This window comes from Natrix helvetica, assembly GCF_964273705.1.
Source record: "Natrix helvetica genome assembly, chromosome: 12".
Lineage (NCBI taxonomy): Eukaryota > Metazoa > Chordata > Lepidosauria > Squamata > Natricidae > Natrix > Natrix helvetica.
Window position 1 is genome coordinate 20,365,135 of NC_138556.1, and position 24,366 is coordinate 20,389,500.

General features: G+C 45.7%; 1 protein-coding gene across 3 annotated transcripts in view; it reads right to left on the reverse strand.

Moving 5' to 3' along the window:
- RORA (RAR related orphan receptor A) overlaps positions 1-24,366 on the reverse strand; it is a 62,766-nt gene that overhangs the window by 9,425 nt on the left and 28,975 nt on the right. For 2 of the 3 annotated variants that reach the window (XM_081965144.1, XM_081965145.1), the window contains 3 exons: positions 4,761-4,846; positions 2,320-2,461; positions 1,335-1,730 (listed from right to left, as the gene is read on the reverse strand). In XM_081965144.1, the coding sequence (XP_081821270.1) occupies positions 1,335-1,730; positions 2,320-2,461; positions 4,761-4,846 (624 nt within the window). The remainder of the gene's footprint in view (positions 1-1,334; positions 1,731-2,319; positions 2,462-4,760; positions 4,847-24,366) is intronic. The other variant, XM_081965146.1, reaches the window with a different exon arrangement.

Consider the following 24,366-nt stretch of genomic DNA (forward strand, 5'->3'; position numbering starts at 1 on the left):
CAGTTGTTAAATGAATCCCACCCAATTTTACAACCTTTTTGCCGTGATTGTTCAGCAAACTCCTGCCGTTGTTAAGTGAATCCTGCAGTTGCTAAGCAATCAGTTGTAATTCGAGGATTATCTTTCACTGTTGCACACAATTGTTCTTCAAGCAGAATTCACGTGGGGCAAAATCGTAAGTCATTTTCACTCCAAAAAAAATACTCCTGTCAGCCGTAAGACTTGACTGACTTACGTCTTACTTCTTTGTGGCAAAGGGGCTGTTACCCACACACCAGGCTATGCTGGTTTCACAAGCAAATTTTAACCATAAACACAGTAAAGGTTCCTCTCACACATCTGTGCCAGTTGTTCCCAACTCTAGGGGGCGGTGCTCATCTCCGTTTCAAAGCCGAAGAGCCAGCGCTGTCCGAAGACGTCTCCGTGGTCATGTGGCCGGCATGACTCAATGCCGAAGGCGCACGGAAGGCTGCTCCCTTCCCACCAAAGGTGGTTCCTATTTTTCTACTTTCATTTTTCCGTGATTTCGAACTCCTAGGTTGGCAGAAGCTGGGACAAGTCACGGGAACTCACTCCGTTAGGCAGCGCTAGGGATTTGAACCACTGAACTGCCGACCTTTCTGATTGGCAAGCTCAGCGTCTTAGCCACTGAGCCACCGCGTCTCTATAGATAAGGCAGCCCCCCGATAGTATCAGACGAAGCAGCTCAGTTTTGTAAGCCATGAAATGTGGGAGTCTCAGAAATAGTGTAGCTGCAGTCACAACTAAATAACTAAAGAGTTTCTCTGTGGAAATGAACGAGAGTTATGCAAGAATACAACACTGTAAGATTATGTCCCATTTTGATAAGGCCCATTTTTAAACTGTCTGCATTGCAGGTCAGATCTTCAATCAAGCTGGTATCTGCGAAGGTTGCAGATTATTAAACTTCCCTGGGGCCATTGGCCACCTCCACCAAAAACCTGCCTCTTGGGTCATCATTATGGCTTGGGAAGAGTTAGGTGGTCAGCTCCCTTCCAGAAAACAACCAATACACCCCTCTAACCCATATTCACACAACCTTCCCTTGCTTGAGGCAGCCTTGAAGGCCAGTAAAGATGAAGGGTCCCGCCAAGCGGGGGTCTCCTCGGTGCTCTTGGCGCTGGGTGGTTTCCTTGCAGAGTGGGGGAGGTCATCAATCAAAGAGCCAATATGTCAACCCACAAAGCCCAAGCTGGGATGGAGGACTACCAAGCCACTCTTCCTGAGCTGAGTTGTGCCTAGGGGGAAGGGCCGGAGAGCCTCTGGGGGGGGGGGGGTTGCTTTCCATCCAAAGGCAAGCTCTTTGTCATTACCTAATTCTGCCATGGACACAGTAGGAGAGGTCTCCCCATTGGTAAAGGAGCAATATGGAAAGAAGCCCGTCGTGGGAGTGTAGTCACAGACTGGTTCTGGTTTGATGCCATTAATGTCAAGGCCCGATTGGTCTGGAGAAGGTTGTATGTCTAAGTAGAAGCTGCTAACCGCAGAGTCGCCTTTGCTACCTTCGGGAGGTTGACCGTCTATGTAATTACTGAGGTCCTCATGCAGCTCCGTCAGGCCGTTAGCCGTGATGCTGTAGCTGGGGGTCAGCGGCTCCGCTTCTCCGGGGGGCTGTTGGTGGTCTCGCTGCTGCTGCTGCATCCGATGCTTCTGGACCTCTGCGTACAAGCTGTCCCGCTGCTTTTTGGACATGCGGCCAAACTTGACAGCTGGAAGAGAGTCCAAAGCAACAGACCTGGTCACCTCCCCTTCTCCCCCCACCCCCCAAAAAGCTCAGCCTTGGGGAGGAGGCTACATTCAAAGGCACGTCCGCAAGATTCAAAAGGGCAGAAAGCCAAAGGGCTGCTTGATATTAGGGGACGACAAAACACCACCCACGGATCAGGCCTAAATTTCAGCTGGATTAAAAAAGGACAAAAGTGTTTAACTTAAGGGAGGGAGGGAGGGAGGGAGGGAGGGAGGAAAAGGGAAAGGAAGGAAGGAAGGAAGGAAGGAAGGGAGGAAAGGAGGAAGGAAGAAAGGAAGGAAATTTGAAGCCACACTTTGCCACATGAGGAAATTTCTTTCTGAGAAGGACACATTGGTGGCTTAAATGCAAACGTTGAAAGCCACGATAACGTCTGGATGATGGTACATAGCATGGAGACAGGGAACCAAAACCCCCGAGGCTACTAAAGAGAGGGGATTTCAAGGGGAATTATGGTGGGGCAGCGGAGGAGCATGCAACAGCTGGGGAGGGTCTCTCTCTCTCTCTCTCACCCCCCCCCCTCCCCCACCGGAGAGCGGAGGGAATCTCACCGTCTCGTGACATCCCCACGGCCAGGCATTTCTGCAGGCGGCAGTGCTGGCAGCGGTTTCGGCTGGTTCGGTCAATTAAGCAGTTTTTCTGGCGAGGGCAGGAATAGGTGGCATTGCTTTGTTGGCTCCTCCTGAAGAAACCCTGCGGAGGAGGAGGAGGAGGAGGACGGAAAGAAGGCGGTGAGGGTGCTGGAGAAGTAGTCCTTGTCTTACCACCGTTCGTTTAGTGACCGTTCAAAGATACAGCAGCAACTTAGGACCTTTTTCCACACTTAACGACCATTGCGGCATCCTTGTTGGTCACACGATCAAAATTCAGGTGCTTGGCGACTGACTCGTATTTATGACAAGTGCCTTGGGATCTTGTGATCCCCTTTTGTCACCTTCTGACACCTTTGCACTGCTTCACAACTGTGTGACTAAGCAACTGCAGCGCTTCGCTTAACAACGGTGGCAAGAAAGGTGGCAAAATGCAGCAAAGCTCACTTAACCACCGTCTCACTTAGCAACGTAAACATTTGGCTCGATTGTGGTGATAAGCTGAGGACTTTACCCATGGGGTCCATCCTTAGGGCAGGTCCCAGGGGCATTATGGCCTTACTGGCTGGGGAATTCTGGGAGTTGAAGTCCCCAAATCTTTACATGGCCAAGGTTGGGCACCCCTGGTCTAAATCGTTTGCTTGGGAGCCCCGAGAAGGCCAAGGAATTGGTCTGAGAAGAGGAGATGGGTTTCCCTTCCTCTCCAAAGAAAACGAAGGGCCCATTCTTGGTTTCAGGGCTATGCCTCAGTTTTCCTTGCGTCCCCACTACTTGGGGAACCTGGCAGAGCTGTGAGCCTTTAAGCTTCTATTTGGTCTTTTGACAATTTTCATTTAATGAATTGATTCCTACAGTTCATTAACATGCCCACTTCCACTTCTGTATACACATATGTCTTAATTAGCTGCTCATTGGCTGTTTAATTACAAGAAAACAGCTGACAGCTGCCTTCTAATGGCAGCCTTCTGAAAGGGAGACACACACCAGCCTGTAACAACAAAGACGTATTCATAATCTCATGATTTATAGCTAACACTTACAGATTTCCATGTATCATTACCTTTCACAATATTCCAATAATTGCCAATTAGGAACCAGGGAGTTGTTTTTCCCTTACTCTCCCAATTTTCTAACCCTAATTCTTGATTTTTAAAACAAACACACTTTTTTAAAAAAACAACAATACCTCTATTCTACTTTTAGAACTTTGGGATTACTTTGCAAAGAATTTATCTACCTTCTGGCCTGGAGATTCAACTTCTGGCCCAAAAATTAGGATATAATTTAATCCCTGTTCAGGATGTCCCCAAAGTGTTTTTTCAAGAGACAACTGGACTTCCTAGTTTTTCTCTGAAAACATTTCGCTTCTCATCCAAAAATCTTCTTCAGCTCTGACTGGATGATCCTTTCATTCCCCGCTATCCAGTCAGAGCTGAAGAAGCTTCTTGGATGAGACGTGAAATGTCTTCAGAGAAAAACTAGAAAGCCCAGCTGCCTCTTGAAAAAAAGCGCCTTTGGGATGGACAGTGACGGTTTGCATTTCTGTCTCGATGTAATCGGTACATCGATCGGCCTGCAAGATGTTTAAGAAAAGGACCAGAGAGAATAAGGAAGATTTTTCTAGCAGGATTTCCATCTAGCAAAGCCTCACATAGAAAGCAACAGAGCCACAAACTTTCTAAAAAGTGAGTTCTCTTGCTAGGGGTGTCTCTTTCAAGAAAGAAAATTCAGGAAACAAAGGGTATTCCTGGGCACTCAGAAGAGGCATTGATCCTGCTTAGAACATCAGAAATGGAAGAAGACTCCAGCTGCATGATAAGCCAACGTCAAGACACCTTAAAGCAGAGAAGTCCAACCTGGGCAACTTTAAGTCTTGAGACTTCAACACTCTGAATTTCCCAGCCAGCCATGCTGGGAGTTGAAATCTAAAGTCTTAAGAGTTGCCAAATTTGGACAGCCCTAAAGACTCTTCTGCTACAAAGAGCAACACCCGTGTGAAAGGAAAGAGAAGTCGGACGAAGAATAACGGGAAGCCCCTCAACCCTTCAATGGTTAAAATTGTGCACCAGATTCCTGAAATTTAGACCAAAGCCGTCAGACCAAAATGTAACAGATGTCCTTTTTTCATTTCAAGGGCAGGATGAAAAATAAATGCTTCCCCCCAGGATGGCTGCAGGGCTTCAGGAGAGAAATTGCAACCGGAAGTTTTAAAATCCACCCACGGCAGATTATTGATATTGCTAAACAGATTCAATATTTCATCTCGCAGAAAGACAAAATAAGTCCGTGGATAAACAGATACAGTAACGTCCTCTCTCACACATACACGCAACACAAGTATGTTTCTGTGTGTGTGTGTGTATGTCTCTCTCTCCCCTGTGTGTGTATAACATGAAGCTTACCTTGCAGCCCTCACAGGTAATCACACCATAATGGATTCCTGAAGATTTGTCTCCGCAGATCTTGCATGGAATAATTTCAATTTGAGCTGCAACAGAAGCACGCCACCAGTTAATTATATTTTCTTTTAAGTACCTTATAAAAAGCATTCCCTGATCAGCATTTGTACATTGAAAACTAATAACCTGCTCAACATTCTACCACATTAACTATTCATCGCAGAACGGTGCGGCTTCCCCCAGGGCCTTGTGCTAATTTATGGCTGCTTGTTATATAATAGCTTTCAGGTTATTAAAATGGGTCATTTGAGAGGGGGCTTTAAAATGCACAATGTTGTCAGATTTAGTGTCTCCCAACCTAAAAGGACTCCAGAGATCTCCCTTTGGCCAAAACGGTGCAGAGAAGAGAAAACACAACAGACCTGAAGATGGCAACGTACAATTGCATTGATCTCACAAAAAGCTGAATCGCTACCGAAGACGCTGCTGTTCAGATAAAACTCCAATAAAGCCGGATTACTCAGATCTTGGCCCATTGGGTAAGAAACCACCGAGACTAAAAATACCCTGATTTGTATCCTGATTTCCCTGTTGCTGGGATGGGCTCATAATATGCCACCTCTGCCCATTTCATACCCCCCCCCCAAGGATCAAGGCCTCCCCCCGGGATCTGCTTCCTTCAGATGCCTTGGATGACCGAGACCCTCCTCCACCTGGACAGCAGGGCCAGCACAATGGGGGAAGATTTTCTTAGATCAACAAATAAGCTTCCGAATTATACCAAATGAATTCATTCCCAGCGAAGATAAATTAGTCATAGATTGGAAATCATCTGGTTTATATTTAAGCAAGACATGGGGGGGGGGTGTTTCTGATTGGTTACACCAAAGTCTTCTCATATGGACCACCTTGCCAGTCTTCTGAATGACTTTGGCTTGCATCTTCAAGAAGGGTCTCCAAGAAACCCAGCTGCTCTTTGAAAGGGACAAAACGGCCACCTGTCAGGCCTGCAGCCATCTTTTCTTTTGGATCTTTGGCCTGTCAGACTTTCTATTATTCAACTATGCATTTTCTATGGTGGGAAAATGGGAGGGGGGATTGTACGGAGTGAGATGCGATGTAGCCATAACAACATTCTTTCTAGAAAGCAAAGCTCATCCTTTGTCTCTGCACCTCTGCACCTGACCGGAACTGGATGGAGGAATCTGTCTTCATGGCAGTGGGAGGTTGGACCATGGGATGGACTTGTGGGGGTGGGGATGCAAGATCTTGAGCTTTCAACTGGGTGGGGAAAACCGGAAACCTGTCAGATTCGGGTTTTCCCAGATGTGCCAACATGGCTCTCTTCGTCAATTGGAACTTTGAGGAATCATTTGGACTCTGATTTACTTTTGGATGCTCTTTGGAACCCTGGCACCACCCTTCACTCAACCCTTCTTCACTAGACCTTCTTCACTAGACCTTCTTCACTAGACCTTCAACCCTCCACACCTTTTCAGATTAAGACTGTCAAAAGTTAAAGCAGACGTAGTTCTCTTGTTGACATCAATATTGTTGCCGAAAACCTCTTGACGTATCACATTCAAGCTGTTGGCAAACGAGGCCCCGAGCAGCAGGGATGCGCCATGCCTTGAGCTCCCAAGGCAAAAGGTTTCACAGAATAATTGTTGCTGGAGTTACACGTCAGGATGGTGGTGACTTTTATCCACCATCAGAACGGAACAGGTGGAAAATTCATTTACGGTGAGATGCAGCTGACGGGACGGTCCTTCTCAGGCAGTGGCATCTGATCTACGGCAAATGCTGCTCTCAGTCTGGGCTGGAATTTGTCTGCACCATCCCAACTGGATGGGGAAGAGATCTGGCAATCTTGGACTATGCCAAAGATGGAATTACTGTGGCAAAGCAGTAGAGGTTGTTTTGGGGATCAAGGAATGGCAAGGTAAGCCAGGTCCCCCTGCTGGTTATAGGTAGTCCTCAACTTACGACCACAGTTGGGAGTGGGATTCCAGTCATAAATCATTGCAGCCATAAATCAAGGCACCACGTCACCTGAGCCAACTTTTTCAATCAATTTTTTTTAACAGCAGTTGTTAAGTGAATCTTGTGGTGGTAAGTCCAAATCCAGTCTGGTCATAAATCAAGGACTACCTTAAGCCTTAGAAGGCAAGATCCAGAAATATCCTATATGGGCTAGCATAAAATCCAGACCCTGCTTTTGTGCAGTTTCATACTTCATTACCTGCCACCAGGTACTTCCGTAATCGTTCTACTTCGCTGTGGCTGCAAATGAAACTAGGAGCAGAGTGGAGCAAGGGTGCCAATAGGCAGATGTTCCAGATGCATGGATGCATCTTAGCCATGCAGCCAACCTCAAAAATGCAGGGAATTGTCTTGGAAAGAGAAGCAGCCTAACTATCTGTGTCTGTTTCCTGAAACGTAGCCACTTAGTCACAAAATAAAAGAGAGTTCGAGCAAGTAGGAAGAGGAGAAACATTTTTTTTAAAGAAAATGGAGAAGGATTATATATCCGCAAACCTTCCATTCAGAATAATGCATAAACTACAATAGGAACACTTTCTCTTGTAAGCTTCTTCCCTCTGTAAAGCAGAAAGCTACACTTATCAAAAAACGACAGCATTTTTTCTTAGAAAAGCCCATTTTTGCTCCTTCTCAGTCGACTGATTAAATATGCCGCTATAAAGTCCCTGACATTCATACATATTTAGGAGCACAAATAAGAATTCCCCTTCTAACGCAGAGGAAGCAAGCAGCTGAATTAACAAGGCCTGTTTGACTACCTAACATCCTAATAGAAGAGCATTTTCAGCTCCATTACCTAAATAATTTTCGAGGCGCCCTGAAGTAATTCATGATTATTAGATATGATTCACCTAAATCATCCAAAGCTTGCAACAATGTTGGGGCTTTGACAAGTTCTTAGAGTGAATGTATGGATGGGGCAGGAGGGAATATTTCTTAAAAGGGCCAGGCACCGTCTTGACTACCTATGTTCTCAAAAGCTTCTCAACCTCGGCACCTTGAAGGAGCATGGACTTCAACTCCCAGAATTCCCCAGCCAGTATATCACCCAAATTCTGGCAGTTGAGTCCATGCACCTTCAAGCTGCCAAGGCTGACATGGACTGCTCTGAAGGATGGTCTTTAAAACTGAGCTTTTACTTTCTACATTAGCTAGACTAGACTTGGCCAACATAAGAATTGGATGATGACAGGATAAGGACTCGGCTGTTTTAATGAGACCGAAACAAGGGCTGCATTTGCACCCTCACACATTCGGTAACGGGCCTTCTTGGTGGAATCCGAGACGGGTATCTTGGAAACCAGAATGTGGCTAAAGAAAACAGGATAGCAATTAAAATCAGCAGCCACTGTATGCAGAAAGAAAGAAAGAAAGAAAGAAAGAAAGAAAGAAAGAAAGAAAGAAAGAAAGAAAGAAAGAAGCTAAGGAAATCAATTGAAACATGCACATTGGTACGAAAAGTGCTCGTGGGACAACGCTTAAGGGTTACAAACCCGTGTAGGATTACAACATCCGCTCTCCACAAAGGTGTGACCCACACATCAGCAACTGCCACACAGGGATATGATTTACTCCCCGTGTTACAGATCCGTCCACCCAGAAGCATTCAGATCAAGGTAAAGTAGCATCACAGCCTTAAAAGAATGACAAGGCAACATAAAAATGGCCCTTGCTGTACACAAAATACTTCAACAACAGCACTCTCGTAGTGTCAAGACTATTACACACAAAGGCAGCATAATTCCTGTAAGGATGAAAAAAAGGGGAGGGGAGAATTGCTCTCCATGGCCGCTAGGTGTCACCCGCCTCAATGAAATCAGTTAAGGGGGAAAAAAAACCATTTAAATGCTGTCTTTTAAGTACTTGGTCCTTATGGAGCATCCCTGCAATAAATAAAAATCCATTCTGGATTTCTGCCTCTTTGTGCTCTTTCCTTTTACAAGAACCTGGTGATGGAGATGCTTCCAAATGACTTGAAGGCCTTCCGCGTGTTCAAAAGAAGCAATCCAGAGGGGAGATCATGTACAACTGATTAATCTCGTTGTAGTATCTCAATATCTGTGTGACCTTGAAGGGATTCTGGAGCATCCTTTCCAGCTCAAATGCTGCCCCCAAAAATCTTTTTTCTTTTGCCCCCCCCCTTTTTTGGGGGGGATGGTGCTAGGATGGCAGCTTGACTGCTGAAGCAAAGAAGATGCAGGTACCGGTAGAACCGAGACGGCCACAAGACGTAAAGGGATTCACTGGACCATCCTGGATGAGAAAGAGGAGCTGGAAGGGAAGGCCCAAGGTGGCTGCAGCGGAACAGAAACCAAAGAGCCAGATCAAAGTTAAGGATGGAAGCACAAATGCAAGAAGGCAGGAAATCAACAGGGAGGTGGACTGTTCAGGAGGTGATCAGACTGGCCTGGAGGCCAAGAGACAGGCAGATACCTATGAAAATGAGAGATAATCCAGAAAGAATTCACGACTTTAGGCAGAAATCCAGTTCTGCAGGAACCTCACCTGGCTTGAGAAAGGAAAGGACAGTGAAGGGAGGGACGAAAGCTCCCTCATGAACTCCATGCTTAAGGAGGAGGTTGGACTAGAAGACCTCCAAGGTCACTTCCAACTCTATGATTCTATGCTCTATGGTACTCCACGGTGGCGCAGTGGTTAGAGTGCAGTACTGCAGGCTACTTCTGCTGACTGACGGCTACCTGCAATTGGCAGTTCGAATCTCACCAGGCTCAGGGTTGACTCAGCCTTCCATCCTTCTGAGGTGGGTAAAACGAGGAGCCAGATTATTGGAGGCAAGAGGCTGACTCTATAAACCACCTAGAGAGGGCTGTTTAGCACTGTAAAGTGGTATATAAGTCTAAGGACAATTGCTATTTCCTTCCTCAACACCAAAACAACTCCTTGGCCTGCAGGGCACTATGAGGGCATCCTTCTGAGTCCTTCTGAAGCCCAGAAGAGAAAGTCCATCTTATTAGCCTTGAGAAACAAATGGTCAAAGGGTTTCTACACCGTCCTGCTAAGGGCTTTGGGTCCAACAAAGACAGACCAACAAACCACACTAGCTCTCTGAGCAACTGTGGCCAAAGCAAGGACCTTCCATACAAAAGACTCTGGATAGGCTCAAGGTCCTTGGAAGGCACAAACTACTCTCCTTCAAAGATGCCTTTCCATAAGACAATGGGACTTGGGTTTTTTTTCCTTTGAAAATGTCTCGCTTCTCATCCAAGAAGCTTCTTCCGTTCTGAAGAACAGAAGAAACTTCTTGGGTGGGAAACAAAATGTTTTCAGAGGGGGAAAAACCCCAAAGGAAGACCAGTTGCCTTTTGGAAAAAGCATCTTTGGGACAACCGTACTCTCCATTGATGGGAATTCAGTTCATCCCCCATTTGCCAAGACTTTGCCTCATCCTCCCTCCCCCGAAAGCTGGCTTGGTCCTCTTGGTGCCAGGACCCTGTGCCCAGTAAGTCACTCCTGCCCAGGATGTCCTAAAACCTTTGGGTGCACCATCTCTTTCCTGCAGAAAAATCCTGACGCTGAAACTCTTCAAGCAAACATTTCATCCTCCAATTTAAAAAGAAGGAAAAGATGTCTCCAGGCATTGAAGAATCCTTGAAAATATGAATGCGGTTGAAACAGAAATAGAAATAATTATTCTTGGTTGATCTGCCAGATGTTTCAAGGCCTGGGGCGAGCCGTGTCAAGAAGATTTGACTAGGTGCGGGTGCCCATCCAGCTTTGCCACCTCGGCTGCGTTCGGATGGAAAAACCCTCCCTCCCTTCGTCCTGACTGGGCTGGGCAGCATCCTGACCTTCTAAAGAGGTTCCCCCCCCCCAGACAGACCGTGGTTTGTACAGTTCAGCTTTTAGCCTTATCACTGTTGAAAGGCCCCAAAACCGTTGCCTACAATGACATCTTTAGTCGGAGCCATTTGACAGGGAAATGCAAACAGATTTTAAAAAGTTGAATCAGATATGAAACCATCCCTTCAGCCAAGGTTTAGGGAGATATTGATAGTAAAAAATAGGTTTGGGTATTTCTTGACTTAGGACTTAGTAGCTGTTTACTACTGTTTATTAATTAACTATTTAATTAATTAAATCGGTGCTGATTAGATACTGGGTATAGCTAAAAACCAAAACTTATGCAGGGAAACCTTCTGGCCCTCCCTTGCCAATTTCCTCCGGCGCTGAGCATTTTAGCTCTTAGGTCAACTTAGACAGCATTACTTTCCGAGCAAGACAAAGTTAACTCAAATATATTTAACACCCCCTCAATCTATTTAATGCCAGTCTCCCGAAGGAGAGTGGCTCTGTAATCTGCTTTCGATAAAGGAAATGCCGAGCTTCCTGATTGCATAAGTCCATCAAACGAGCACAGGAACAATAATCAGATCAAGTTTATTTGTGCACAAAGACTGTTAGGATCAGCTGACTCTTTAAAACCCGGTTGAATGTTGGCAAAGGAACCTTTTGCACAGAACCCCCCCCCCCCCGCAAGGCCAGACACGCGGGATTACAAGGACAATTGTTTATCCTCCCCCCTTTCATTGTTTTACCATAAATTCTGAAGTTACTAAAAATGTAGAAGCGGAAAACACGACATAAAACGAAGCATCCCTGCTGATCTAGGAATAAGCAATCTAATCCTGCCAGTTCAAGGCTGCCACAAAAGAAAATAATGTAGCAAGCAAGTTTGCCTTTTAAAAATAATTATTTATTTGAGAAAAGGCAGCAAACTCGCTTGAGGTTGCCTCCCAAAGGAAGAATGGCGTCATTGTAACCGGCCTGGGAAGAGGCGAGGCTGTTTGCTCTCCCGTGCAAAAGGATTTTGGATTCTGCAATGTTTAGAATGCCTGGATACAAAATTGTTGCATTGTGACTTGCAATGTTGCCGCATCGATACAATGAGGGAGTTCAGGGTTGTTGCACAAGAGTAATGAGCTGCGCGGTGGAAAATCTCTTCCTGCAATTATCAGAAAGGGGTGAGTTGAAGACTCCCCTATTATTCAGAGATTCATTGCCTTCGGGCCTAAGGAAAAATGATTATCTTTGGGAAAAAAGCCACTTTCTAGCTGCCGATCTACATTATTCACTCAGTCTACCATTAAATGAAAGAGAAAAAAAATCATTAATATTTTGGGCAATGGTGGCACCTTGCAAGCCATGGAAGGGAGTTTAGGGCGGCACTGCCATCAATGCCCATCGATTGAGAGGCTGGCACGGGGCAGGCGTGGCTTGTAATTAATTGTTTTGCATCGAGTAACCTGGGCTTCATTTCATTGTTCCCAGGATCCAGGAAGTGGCTGGAAGGGAAGAGCTACATGCAACCTTTTCAAACCTTTTCAACCAAGTTATGTGGTCCGAGCCTCAGCGAAGGACACAGCAGATTTCTGTCCTTCTCAGCTCCGTTGCAAATCCCATTGGGGAAGCTCTGGTGCCACTGCTCAGCTTCTGCACATGACAACCCCAACGTGATGCTTAAAAGGACAGGGTCACCGCATCATTCAGGATAGAACAGAGTCTTAATTGTGGGGTACCAAGGAATAAGTCAAAAGGTCCCCTTGAATGTCCTTATCCTTCAGTATACCATTCCTGTCCATCTCCCTGTCTGCCCAGTCCCCAGAAATATGCAAAAGGAATAACCCCAAACATAAGACCTCCCTTGCCTGCTGAAAGCTAAATGAAGCTAATGGAAGGGGATGGATTCAGAACCGACCATATTTCATATGCTGTAGATGTCTTACAACAATTGAAAATAGCAAAAAAAGAAAAGAAAAAGACAGTCCTTAAGATTAAGCTCCCTCTTCAGACTCCCTCTAAGAGGCGTCCAATGTTAGTGGGGTACCAGAATTGAATGGAGCCCATAAACTTTCTGCAAAAGTCTACTCCAGTTTCCCCAGCTTCAGTTTCAGCGCTGTCATTGGGGGGCAGGAAGTCATTTTGTTCCGGATTCCTAAGGCATGAATTTCCACAATTCACATTATTAGTCAAAAGAATGCTAATATTTTGAACATCGTGACACAGAATAACTCTTCTCCCACTTGTGCAATCGTCTGAGGACCTTGACAAGCTGACAGGTCTGTTGTTTCCTAAGTCCATCTCCTTCCCTTCTTGAAGGACCACATTTCTTCTCCTCCACTCTTCTGGGATCTTGCCAGTTCTCCAGGAGTTCCCAAAGATTATCTAAGAGGCAGTGGTGAAATTCAAATCTTCTTACTACCGGTTCTCTGGGCGTGGCTTGGTGGGCGTGGCAGGGGAAGGACACTGCAAAATCCCCATTCCCTCCCCACTCTGGGGCCAGCCAGAGGTGGCATTTGCTGGTTCTCCGAACTACTCAAAATTTCCACTGCTGGTTCTCCAGAACCTGTCAGAATCTGGTTTCTTTGGTATCAGGGGAGGCAACCTCTGTGCTTCTGCAGAGTTGAATTTCTTTAAATTAGTTGCATGCTCTCTTCTCTTTCCCTCATCGCTTTTAAATCAGAGTCGAAATTTCCTTCCCCTTTGATGAAAATAAAGCCAAGGCACTAATTTCTTTTGGAGTGAACTCAAGATACAAAACAGAAGCTGTAAAGTCCTGTCTTTTTATCATCTGGCTGTATGTTCTTACCATGTCCTTGACTTAGAACAAAGCACTAGTGATGTAATCAGACCTCTCACTCCTTCCACGAAGACATAAAACCAGGGCTTTGAGGCACCTGTGCTCGGCACACAACCGACTCCGAATTCAGCTCTGCTCGGATTTATGATGACCTTAAAGAGGCAGGAACCACACGGTGATGTTTAGCCAACTGAAAGTAGTTCAGTGGGTCTCGTACACGAAAACTTCCTGTGAGATCAGAGCTTATATCTACCCGTGCTTACGAGAAGCATTTCCAAGCCTCAACAAATCCTGTCAAAAGGATTTGTGCTTTTACAGCTTCAAAAGAGCAAGATAAAAAAAAAAAAATTGGGGAGTATATATTGCAGCTCACAATAACACTTTTAAACCTGTAATTATTTATCCTCTGCAGATTTAGGAAGCCTGTAATTACTGCTTAAGCTTTTGCCAATGTCTAGCATATTTCATATTTGCCAACATTGGTTCGGTTGAAAGGAATTAGCCACGCTGTTAAAAAAAATCTGTTCCGTATTAGCTCCTGTGCAAACAAAAAGGATGCCTCTGAGGTGGAAGACCCCCATCGCATCCCACCTTAAAGAAAATCGCCTCCTCTGAAATTTCCAATTCTGCTCAATGATTTGAAGGGTGATTTGAGCTCAGTTCAGATTGGACCAGGTTGTTATATAAAACCCTGATTACACTGGATAGTCAAACCGTAAACCAGCACTTCTCAAGAGGGAGGAGGACTTCAACTCCCAGCAAGCTGGCTGGGGGATTCTGGGAGTTGAGGTCCACCCCTCTCCAAGTGGCCAAAGGTAGGACCCCTGCCATGAATCAAAGCATTGTAGGGATTAGGTTGGTACTGATTCCCGTTCTCCGATTCCAGGTCCCCAAATTTCCAGCCAAGGTAAGAGTGAAGAAATTGCAAACCCAATTAACAGTAGCTTTGGAGCGATCAAATAAAGCATATTTTCATCCCCAAACCCAGAATTAATATCTGCTGAAGAAACACGAGCTTCCTTTGGAAAGTTAAAATGACTTTGGGATGAGCGGTTGGTACAACAACAAGCTTATTTACTTTCCATCTAAATGTGAATGACCTCTGAGTGGCCCTCCAACATGAACGCAACTGAAGAGATCTACAGCTACAAAGTCTGCTACCTATTTGGTGTGTGCGTGTGTGTACTGGTACTCCTTGACTTACAACAATTCATTTAGTGACCATTCAAAGTTACAACAGCCTCGGAAAAAAGTGACTTATGACCTTTACAGCCTTCCCATGATCAACTGTTCAAAATTTAGATCCTTGGCAACTGACTCATATTTATGACCCAAAGTCACCTGATCCCCTTTTTGCGACCTTCTGACAAGCAAAGTCAAAACTCATTCAACAGGTGTCTCAATTAGCAAACAAAATATCGGGGTTAATTGTGGTTGTAACTCAAGGACTACTTGTGCGTATGTGTCTTAAACAAAGGGGTGGAAATGTTACGCAATGGGAATTGTAAGGTATGATGAGTGTGTACGCTGCATTGCTTTGCCCTGTTGTGTAAGAGGTCGACATGAGTTACCTGCTCCTGGGCAATTACAGGTTGCCACTGTTTTAATTGGAGGGTGGACAAGCAAGGTTTATACACCTGTTGCCCAACTGCAATCCAACCACCGAGATATGCCATGCTTATCCTTCCAATTATGCAAGGATAATTACAACATAGATACACCAACCACAATTATACTTAGGAGGCCTGGCAGATGGGGCCAAGAGAGGGCTTGGAAGAATGCAGCGCCAACGCATTTTACGCCACAAGAGACAAGGATGGCATTCCAACCCAGATTTCGATCGCAGGCAATTAAACTGGGATTATTGGCACAGACTCAATCATTCTTAGCCCCGATAGGACAGTGACCAACATTGACATACAGGGTGTCCTCAGCTTACAACCCTCCATCCAGCGACCATCTGAAGTTTCAAAAACACTTCAGGGGGAAACATGGCTTATGACCGGTCCTCACGCTGACAAGAATTATAGAACCCCCCCAGACAGGGGGGGTTCAGCAACTCCCAAGCAGGAGGGCCCTGCAGGCATCTCCAAGTTGATCCCAACCTCTGTTTGGATCATGGGCACATTATCTTTACAGACACAGATTAACAGGGTTGGAAGGGACCTTGTAGGTCATCTAGCCCAACCCCCACCTACACCATTTCGGACAAAGGGGCATCCAATCTCTTCTTGAAAGCCTCCAGTGATGGAGCTCCCACAACTTTTTTAGAGTTTTCCTTACAAGGCTTCATGGAGCTTCATCGATAGAACAGTGTTTTAATCATTTCAGCAGTAGCACAAAAATGCACCGGGGTGGGAGTGGGGGTGGAGGGGTAAACGCAGATTTTTTTCTCTCTCTCAGAACCACACAAGGGCTTTCGTCTCCTTTAGTTGCACATCCATCCTGGGATCAAATGCCTCTCGAAAGTTGGTGAGCCAGACTGATCGATAGGCGAGTTTTCCAGCTAACTGCTTTTATTTTGGCTCTTTCTGGAGTGTGCAAACATTGGAGAGGACGGGAAAGCTTCGCCTGCAGACTTCGGCCCATTAAGCTGCTATTAAAAGCTGGGGATTGTTTTTCTTGGTGCCTTGTCAAAGCCAGGTAGACAGGTGCTCTCCCGCCTCACCTCTCTCGGGCAAAGCAAGGAAAACTTCAGCAAATTGGGATGGATCCTGCTCTCTGGACACCTTGCAGAGACCGATGGTTTTCTGCTCCATGGGCTCTCGAGTTGTGGCCCTGTGGCTTTCCAGATGTTTCTGGGTATCATTTCCAGTTACTCTCCCCACAACTACTGGACGACTGGGGGTGGTATTACAGCAGAGTTTCTCAACCTGGGCAGATGGGTGGACTTCAACTCCCAGAATTCCCCAGCCAACCACTCCACCCATCTTCAAGCTGGCCAGGTTGACACACAGGGGGTTACAGGGAAGCAGAAGACTCACAAAGAGAGAAAGGAAGAGAGATAGAGGGAGGGAGAGGGGGGAAGGAAAGAAGGAAAAGAAAAAAGAAAGATAAAAAAGAAAGGGTGAGAGAAAGATAGAGAAAAAAGAGAGTAAAAGAGGAAAGAGAAAGAGAGAGAGAGAGAAAGAAAAGATAAATAGAAAAAGAATGAAAGATGGAATGAGAAAGAAAGAGAGAGGAGAGAAAGAGAAAGAAAGAAAAGAGAAAAAGAATAAATAAGGAAATGAGAAAGAAAAAGGGCGAAAGAAAGAGAAAGAGAGGAGAGCAAGAAAAGAGAAACAGAAAAAGAATAAAAGATGGAATGAGAAAGAAAAGGGAGAAAGAGAAAGTGGAGAAAGAGAAAAAGAAAGAAAGAAAAGAGAAAAAGAATAAACGAGGAAATGAGAAAGAAAAAAGGGAGAAAGAGAGAGAGGAGAGAAAGAGAAAAGAGAGAAAGAAAAGAGAGAAACAGAGAAAGAATAAAAGATGGAATGAGAAAGAAAAAGAGAGGGAGAAAGAAAGAGAGAAAAAAAGAGTGAAAGAGAGAGAGATGGCTAGATAGCTAATCCTCCAGCATAAACTTGGTATTCCAAACTCGGGCGAGATAGAGGAAAGAAAAAAAAAAAACGGGAAGCCAAAGGAAAACCAACAGATCTTGACAAGTTATTTAGAAGCCGTTGCTCGGCTGCCACTGGGTCCCCCCTTCCCACTTCATTCAGCTGACCGGGCCGAGTCTGAAGGGCTGGCTTCTTTCTCCGGCCAATGGAGGAGCCGAATAGAGCCGGACAATGCAGCCTTGGCAGAGCTCCACCGAGGGAGAATGAACTGGCCTGCCCCGTATCGAGTATCCGAGGGGGAACATAATCCCTGCTCTGTTCTGCAAATATCTGCGCTCCGAGGGCAGCCGAGGACACGTCTTACAAGAGGCCAGCAGCGATGGATGGCCGGGACGGAGGAGGAGAGGGGAGGGGGAGGGAGGGAGGGAGACGGCTCCCTTGCAGCCTGGGAACCAGAAAAGCGGGGGGGCAGGGGGACCGGCCAAAGGCGCTGGGTGGTGCCAGGCCCCATTCGGACCGAGCAGGACCCCCGTGTGGCTTCTGCTATCACCTTTTTTAAAAATCCGATTTTCAGCCCTGGGGAAGGCGTTTCTCCCGGTCATCCTTAGGAGTCTGCAGCAGGTGGTCAAATTCTGAGATAATTCGGGGGTTGTTGAGGACGGGGGGGCGGGGAGAGCAACCCAGGGTCACAATCCTGCGGAGGAAGCTCGGGGCAGAGATTCCCATCATTTACAGTCAGGTGGGGTTTTGCCCTCGCTTGTGCTTCCTCCTTGCGCTCTTAACCTATTCCAAAATTGACAGTCCTCGACTTGTGACCATTCAAAATGACAACAGGACAGAATTATACACAGACCCTCCGTTTCTGACCTCCGTTCCTATCCCTGGGGTCCTGTAAACACAATCTGGGCAATTGGCAATCTGGGTGGCTGGCACTGGTGACCCTTGCAACATCTTGGGGCCACTTAATGCTAATTGATTGGTGACCTTCCCAGCCAATTTCCCACAAAAAAAGGTCAATTAGGGAAGCAGGGTTTGCTTAAGGACCACGGGGATTCAGTTAATGACAGGGGAAAAGGGAAAGGGAAAAAGAGGAATGATATGAAATCTGCCTTTTCCATAGCCAGGCTCACGTTCTGCCCAAGTTGAGGAAAGCTTAGAACAAACACGAGAATTGGAAGGGACCTTGGAGGTCTTCTAGTCCAACCCCATGCCCCTGTGAAGAACGACAGATACACTTTCACTGCTCCATAAAGAACCCAGGTAATTTCTTCGGGCAACCTGGAAGGGCACCTGAATTCAGCATAGTGGACTTGAAATAGTCTCGAATGGAAGGCATTCCAATTATTCTGAGCTACACGAAGCAGCCCCTAAACAGCCCAATGTTGACTCATTGGCCTGGTTTGCACAATACACACACAGGCCACAGTAGGATCTGTTTGCTTTCGGCTTAGCGTGTTGTATCAACACAGCCATTGTCGTTTATTCCGTAAACCCTAACCAGGCACCCCGAGTGCCCTTTCCGCGGGGTTCTTGCCTTCCAGCCCCACCAGGATAAACTCCCGCCGGCCCTCCCTCCTTGGCTCCGAGACCAGGGCTGTCTCTGCAATTCGGCTGCCTCCGTGGTCCTGGCGTCTCCCAAATATAACAAATCTAAGCAATTTTGCTCACAGGGAGATCCCACTTCTGAAATATTTACACTCTTTGGCACTTAATTCACTGCATACGAAATGAGAACAGCTACAGAGCCACATCGTGAGTGGCTTTTGAGCAAGAACGGGAACCTTTTACAACTGGGAATCCTGTGATCCTGAGTGTTTTCTGTGCGCCTTTACGATCAGACAAGCAGAGGATGCTTTGCACCCTGCAAAGCTCCAAGTGAAAAGGAGAGAAGCGCCACCTCTTTCACCCAGGCAGGTTGAGTGCTGAAAAAGGCCACTCGGTGTACAAAGAAGCATCTTTTTAGGAAGCTCTGGGCTCAATGCCCATCAGCTGTAATAATTATCAAATTATGTAGTGATCTGTGAACAAAGCAGATTTTGATTGACCTTCTGCCAGAAATTATTTCCCTTCTTTTTCCTAAAAAAAACACAACAAATTCAATGCTTGCACCAGAAAATTGTGTAGACATTTTAAGGAGCTTATTGGTTATGGAATGAATTTTTGTTTCCTTAAGACGAGGCCATACTCCTCTCCTGCACGCTTCTTTGCTTACCCTCAAATAATTTGTAAACCGCATTAATAGAGCCAAACTACGAAAAAGGTGCTTCAAAGTGAAAGAAAGGTTGTGATTTGTTCCAAAATGTTGGATAAGCCACAGTCAGAAGTGCAGCTTCTAGCGCTTGGGCCAAACTTGTCTCAAATTGTCTCCAAATGAAGCCACAGAGGAATAAAAAAAACTGGGCTCTAAACGGGTCCAAAGTCAAAAAAGGCAATGCTGATGTTGTTGTTTTTTTGGGGGGGGGGGTCTTGGTTTTTGAAATTGGTAATCAATTGATGTAATTAATTCTTTGGGAAAATACCACCCTGCCTTGATCTCCACCACTTTCTGGGTTTTTATGTCTGGAATCTGGTGAGGTAAGGTTTTGTTTAGGGGCACTCGTGGCATCACACTTTATTCCCGGGGTCTCCACCCTTGGCCACTTGAAGACTGGTGGACGTCAACTCCCAGCGTGGCTTGCTGAGGAATTCTGGAAGTCGATGTCCACAAGTCTTCAAGTGGCCGAAGGTGGAGACTCCCGCTCTATTCAATGAGCCTTCTCTTGCTCAAATCCAGCACTTAAACTAAGAGGCAGCTCAACCCTGATGTGACATGTGAGGGAAAGAAGGGGAAGGTAACCTAAACAGTCCCCAGAGCGTATTGTAGAGAGAGAGATCTTAGAGACTTCACCCTGGCAAGATTGTGTCTTTAGGTGTGAAACAAGAAAGAACTCAGCTTGGAAGAATCACCAGGGGTCGCCCTTGGTTTTGAGCCTAACAACCTATTGACTAAATCGGGTTTTTCAGACGGAAGAGAAACATGCCAGCCCCCCCCCCCTTTCTTTATCAGCCAAATCCCTCGTTATGGCCAGGGCCTCAACGTGGAAAACAGCACATTGGTGCCCCCGTGGCTCAGTGGTCCACCCAGAAATGGTCTTATGCAACCATCCCCACAGGCAGGCACGTCCTCAGCACCCACACAACTCTAGAATGTCTCCAGCACCTTGAGGTTTGCTTGGGAGGCGAAGGCTTACCGGCCCCACCCCTGCACAGCGCCTTGTGGGTCTTCCTTTGGGACCACACTGCTCAGTCTAGAATGCCTCCGGTAACAGAGGACCCTCAAAAGGCTAAGCTGGAAACCAAAAAACTTGCCTGAGCTCCTGCCAACTCCCCCCCCGCATGGCAGCCCCCCTTCTTTTGCAGCTGTTTCTTCCACCTGGATGTTCATTGTTATCAATAAAGGAGAATATCTGCAGCTCAGGGTTGAAATGGGGGGTCCTTGGTGCTCTCTAAGCTGGTTGTTTCCTTGCCGACATTTCATGACCCAACTAGGTAACATCATCAGTGCTTAGAGGAGAGTTGGGTTTGCTCAGCACTGATGATGTGACCTAGTTTGGGTCATGAAAGTCTGCAAGGAAACAACCATGCTCAGAGAGCACCAAGAGCCCCTTACTGGTCCGTTGTCCTTTTGTGCTTTCAAGGAAGGAAAGAAAAGCACTTTGCAAGCAGGGGTGGGGTGGGGGCATCATATTAGGACCCCAGGGACACCTAGGGGGAGTTTGTTCCTTTGGCCTCACCCCATCGTCCTATTGGAAATGATTCCTTTGACATCACTGCATTGGGAGGAAAGGCAAGGTTTGCAACGATGACCCTTGTCCAGGGATCCAGGGAGGCAAGAAAGGGCGTGACAGGTAAACCGAGGCAGGTTGAGATGAATCAAGCAGGATGAACCAGCTTTCCCCAGCTGCTCCCTGGGTGCTTCACGTTGCGCAGGTAGGTTTTATACGGCACCAGCCACTGACTTAATAATTTAATTGTCAGGCCAGGAAAATCTGCACTTCTTGTTTTTGCTGGAAAAAAATAGCATGTGTACAAAGACTGAATCAGCAAAGAGGAGATGCCTCACTTTCCATACCAGAAAATAAAATCTCGTCTGCCTGTGTGGGCTTTTGGAGCATAAAATCCACATGCATTTGGAGCAGAGCCTTGCCGGGTATTAGATGGAGGGGAATGAAGGCCACCGGTTATGCCTAAAACTCTCCGGGGAAAAAGAGGGTTACCGGTTTGTTGGTTTACTTTTTAAAAGGGTCACTTGGCCACCCAGCATCCTCCCATGGTTTCTGCAGCAACATCCCTGAAGTTCCATTTCTGACCTTGCGATGGGGTTTCTCTGCCCAAAAGGCTGTTTTTGGATTCCTTGCGTCTCACCCCACAAGCCAGGTTACACTTCTCTGAGAGAAAGTTTTTGGTGCCTTTGTTGCACCCTCCTTCTTTCCAGAAAGGAATAATGAGAATAAATCTGCTCAGAAATCATGTTTAACCTTTGGCTTGTGGATCTGAACTCCAGGTAGAGGTTTAATAATGGAGAATCTTGCTCCAGGACCAGCATGGTAATAATAATAATAATAATAATAATAATAAATTTGAATTTATTAGCCGCTCCCTTTCCAAGTAGGACTCGGGGCGGCGTACAATGGGGCATATAAGACACAGAAAATATATAAAACACATAGGCGTACATACAGAACATACATACAGATACACAAACACGGACTCGGAGGAGGTAAACAATTTACATCATATAGACAGTTAAAAGACCCGCATTAAGATACCCCAATTGTAAAAACCCGATATAAAATTAAGATTTAACGTTTAAAATACAATTTAAAAACAGTTAGGAGGAATAAGAATAATTACGATTGAGCCAGGCCAGATAATTGAAAGAGGTGGGTCTTCAGCTGTACACGGAAGGAGCTGGTGAAGCAAAGCCTGCCCCCCATCATCAGAAGCTCTGCGGGGGGGGGGGGGAATGCTTCTCTAAGGAAGAAATTTTGTCTGCCGAAAAATGAGGCTGATCCACGGGGAAGATCCACCCACCGACCCCCACCTAACGATATGCACAATCTTCAGGACCAGGCAGGGAAATCAAGGAAAAGTCATAAGGCTGATTTAAGGCCATGAGAGAAAAGGGGTGCATTTATATCTATTGGAGATGTGCATGAAGCAGGCGGAGTCCTGCAGCCTCCGCTGCCCATGGCCAAAGTTGCCTCTTGCCCAGAATGAGATGGCACGGGTGCCCTGCCAGGAAAGGCGTATCTCTTTGGAGGAGCTGCGGAGCCACATCACAAACGACGCTTTTCCCTTCGACTTAAAAACACACAACTCTGATCTACTCATCAACGTAACTTCAAGGCAGACAAAATAACATGAGAGTCATATTCGTCATGCTTCAAATGAAGTCCTAACAGCCAGCATCAGCAGCCAGATAAGCAAGTCCATGCCAGGAGAAAGGAGCTCATCCACTGAAATAGAACTTCAGGAAGGAGAAGACCTATCAGAAGGACTCTGATGGAAGATCAGCCAGAAAGCTTAGGAAACCTCTGGTGGAAATGAGAACATCAAAACTGCTGCTTTCTAAGAAGAAAGAGGCTCCTTTGATCTGTGCTGAATGTCTAAATGAGCCAGGAAGAAAACCTGCAACATTCAAAACAGCAGAAAAAGGTATAAGGGAGAAAACCTCCGTCGGTACCCATCCAATTTGTACTTCTGATGGTTAATAGAGAAAGCTCATCTGGCTCTGGTGATGAGCTGGAGAAAAGGAAAATAAAAATAGTTGGTCAGCTGCATGAATGAAGACAATGGAGAAGACGTGGCTACATTTCTCATCCCTCTTTTTCTTGCTTGGCTACAGTGAAATCTCGAGCTGGCTTCCTCGGCTCTTAAAATATTTCAGACAAAAAATATTTGCTTTTTGTCCAGAATAGAATATGTTGCATTATATGAGAGAATCTACCAGGAAAATGCAAGCAAACAGGGGTGGGTGGTTTTTTTTGTTATTGTTTCTGGAAAGCAAAAAATAAATAAATACAAGCTTTGGGGAGGAAACAATGGATTAAATAAACAAAAACAAGAACTTATAGAAAAAGAAAACATGGGTGTATACAAATATATGTGTGGGAGAGAGAGAAGGACAAGGAAAAAAAACCCTGTGCTTTAAAGAAGGGATACAAACTTTTTAAACATGTATCCAATTACTTCTGTCCAGTAACACACACGAAAGTAATGTTTTAAATAAATATTGTTACTGTACTGTAGCCAATAACTATGATTAGATTTACCTTCACTGTTTAGCTTTCCAAAGCTCTTTTTTTGTTATGTCAATATTTCAGACAAAGCAAAGCTTCCACTCTCTTTTAAAGTACTTCTGATCCAGGGAATGATGACTTGTTTATCCAATTCCTAAACTGCCCTCCTTCAAACACAAGGTCTAGGGTCGGTTAAGTGGACAAACTTTCCAAACTAATCCGGAACACTGAATTACACAGAGCTGCCCTTCCAGCAGGAAATGAGTGAACTGATTTGCAAAGCAACCAAAATTCATTGCAACCTGAAAAAAAATTCTCTATTGTGGACAATAAAGACCAGTGGAAACCTAATGAAGAAAAAAATAAGGTTGTTATTTCTTAGTTTCCACATACGATAAAATTTCATGGAAGTTGTTGATCAATGAGAAATGTTGATCTATGAAGACAGGACAATGTTCATTTCATCACTTTACTTAAAAATGCAAAAAGGCCTTACAATTCAAATCATCTCTCCACCGATAATAGGGCAGAATATAACTTGGAAACTGGCACTATTTTGCCCGAGGTCTCCAAGACTTCCACGATGCTTCTGGCCTTCTCCATTGCTCAGCTACAGATCTTCAGGGGGAAAAGCCTAGTTCAAGAAAGACTTCCAGCCTCAGCTGTCTGACTGGCCCATCACTTTTGATGGCTAGTGGTAGCTAGGTAGATGAATCCCCTGAAAGTGTTTTGAAAAGTTACGTTCTTGGGATGAAATGACGGAGAGACAAAAGAGGAGAAAAAGAGCCAGACTGGCAGAGTCGATCGTAATTCCTCCACCCGGGGTTCAGGAGGGTTTTGGAGACATGCTCCAGCAAAATGCTCTGAGCTCCGGACTATTTGAAGAAGCCTCCTGAGATGTCCCCGGTCAATGACAAAAGTTACTGTCAGCAATCATCCATCAACACATCCGAGGCATCCATTCTGCACAACTGGACGTTAATCACATCCTAAGAGGAGCCTAGGAGGGAGATTCTGGACGGTGGGCAGCAAAGGGGTTTCGTAAATGAGCCACAGGCCTGCATGTCCCAAATCTGACTTTGAGGGCATCCCATATCCTGGAACCTCCATCATAGAACATCTCCCTTTCTGCATTCTGAATTGTGGGG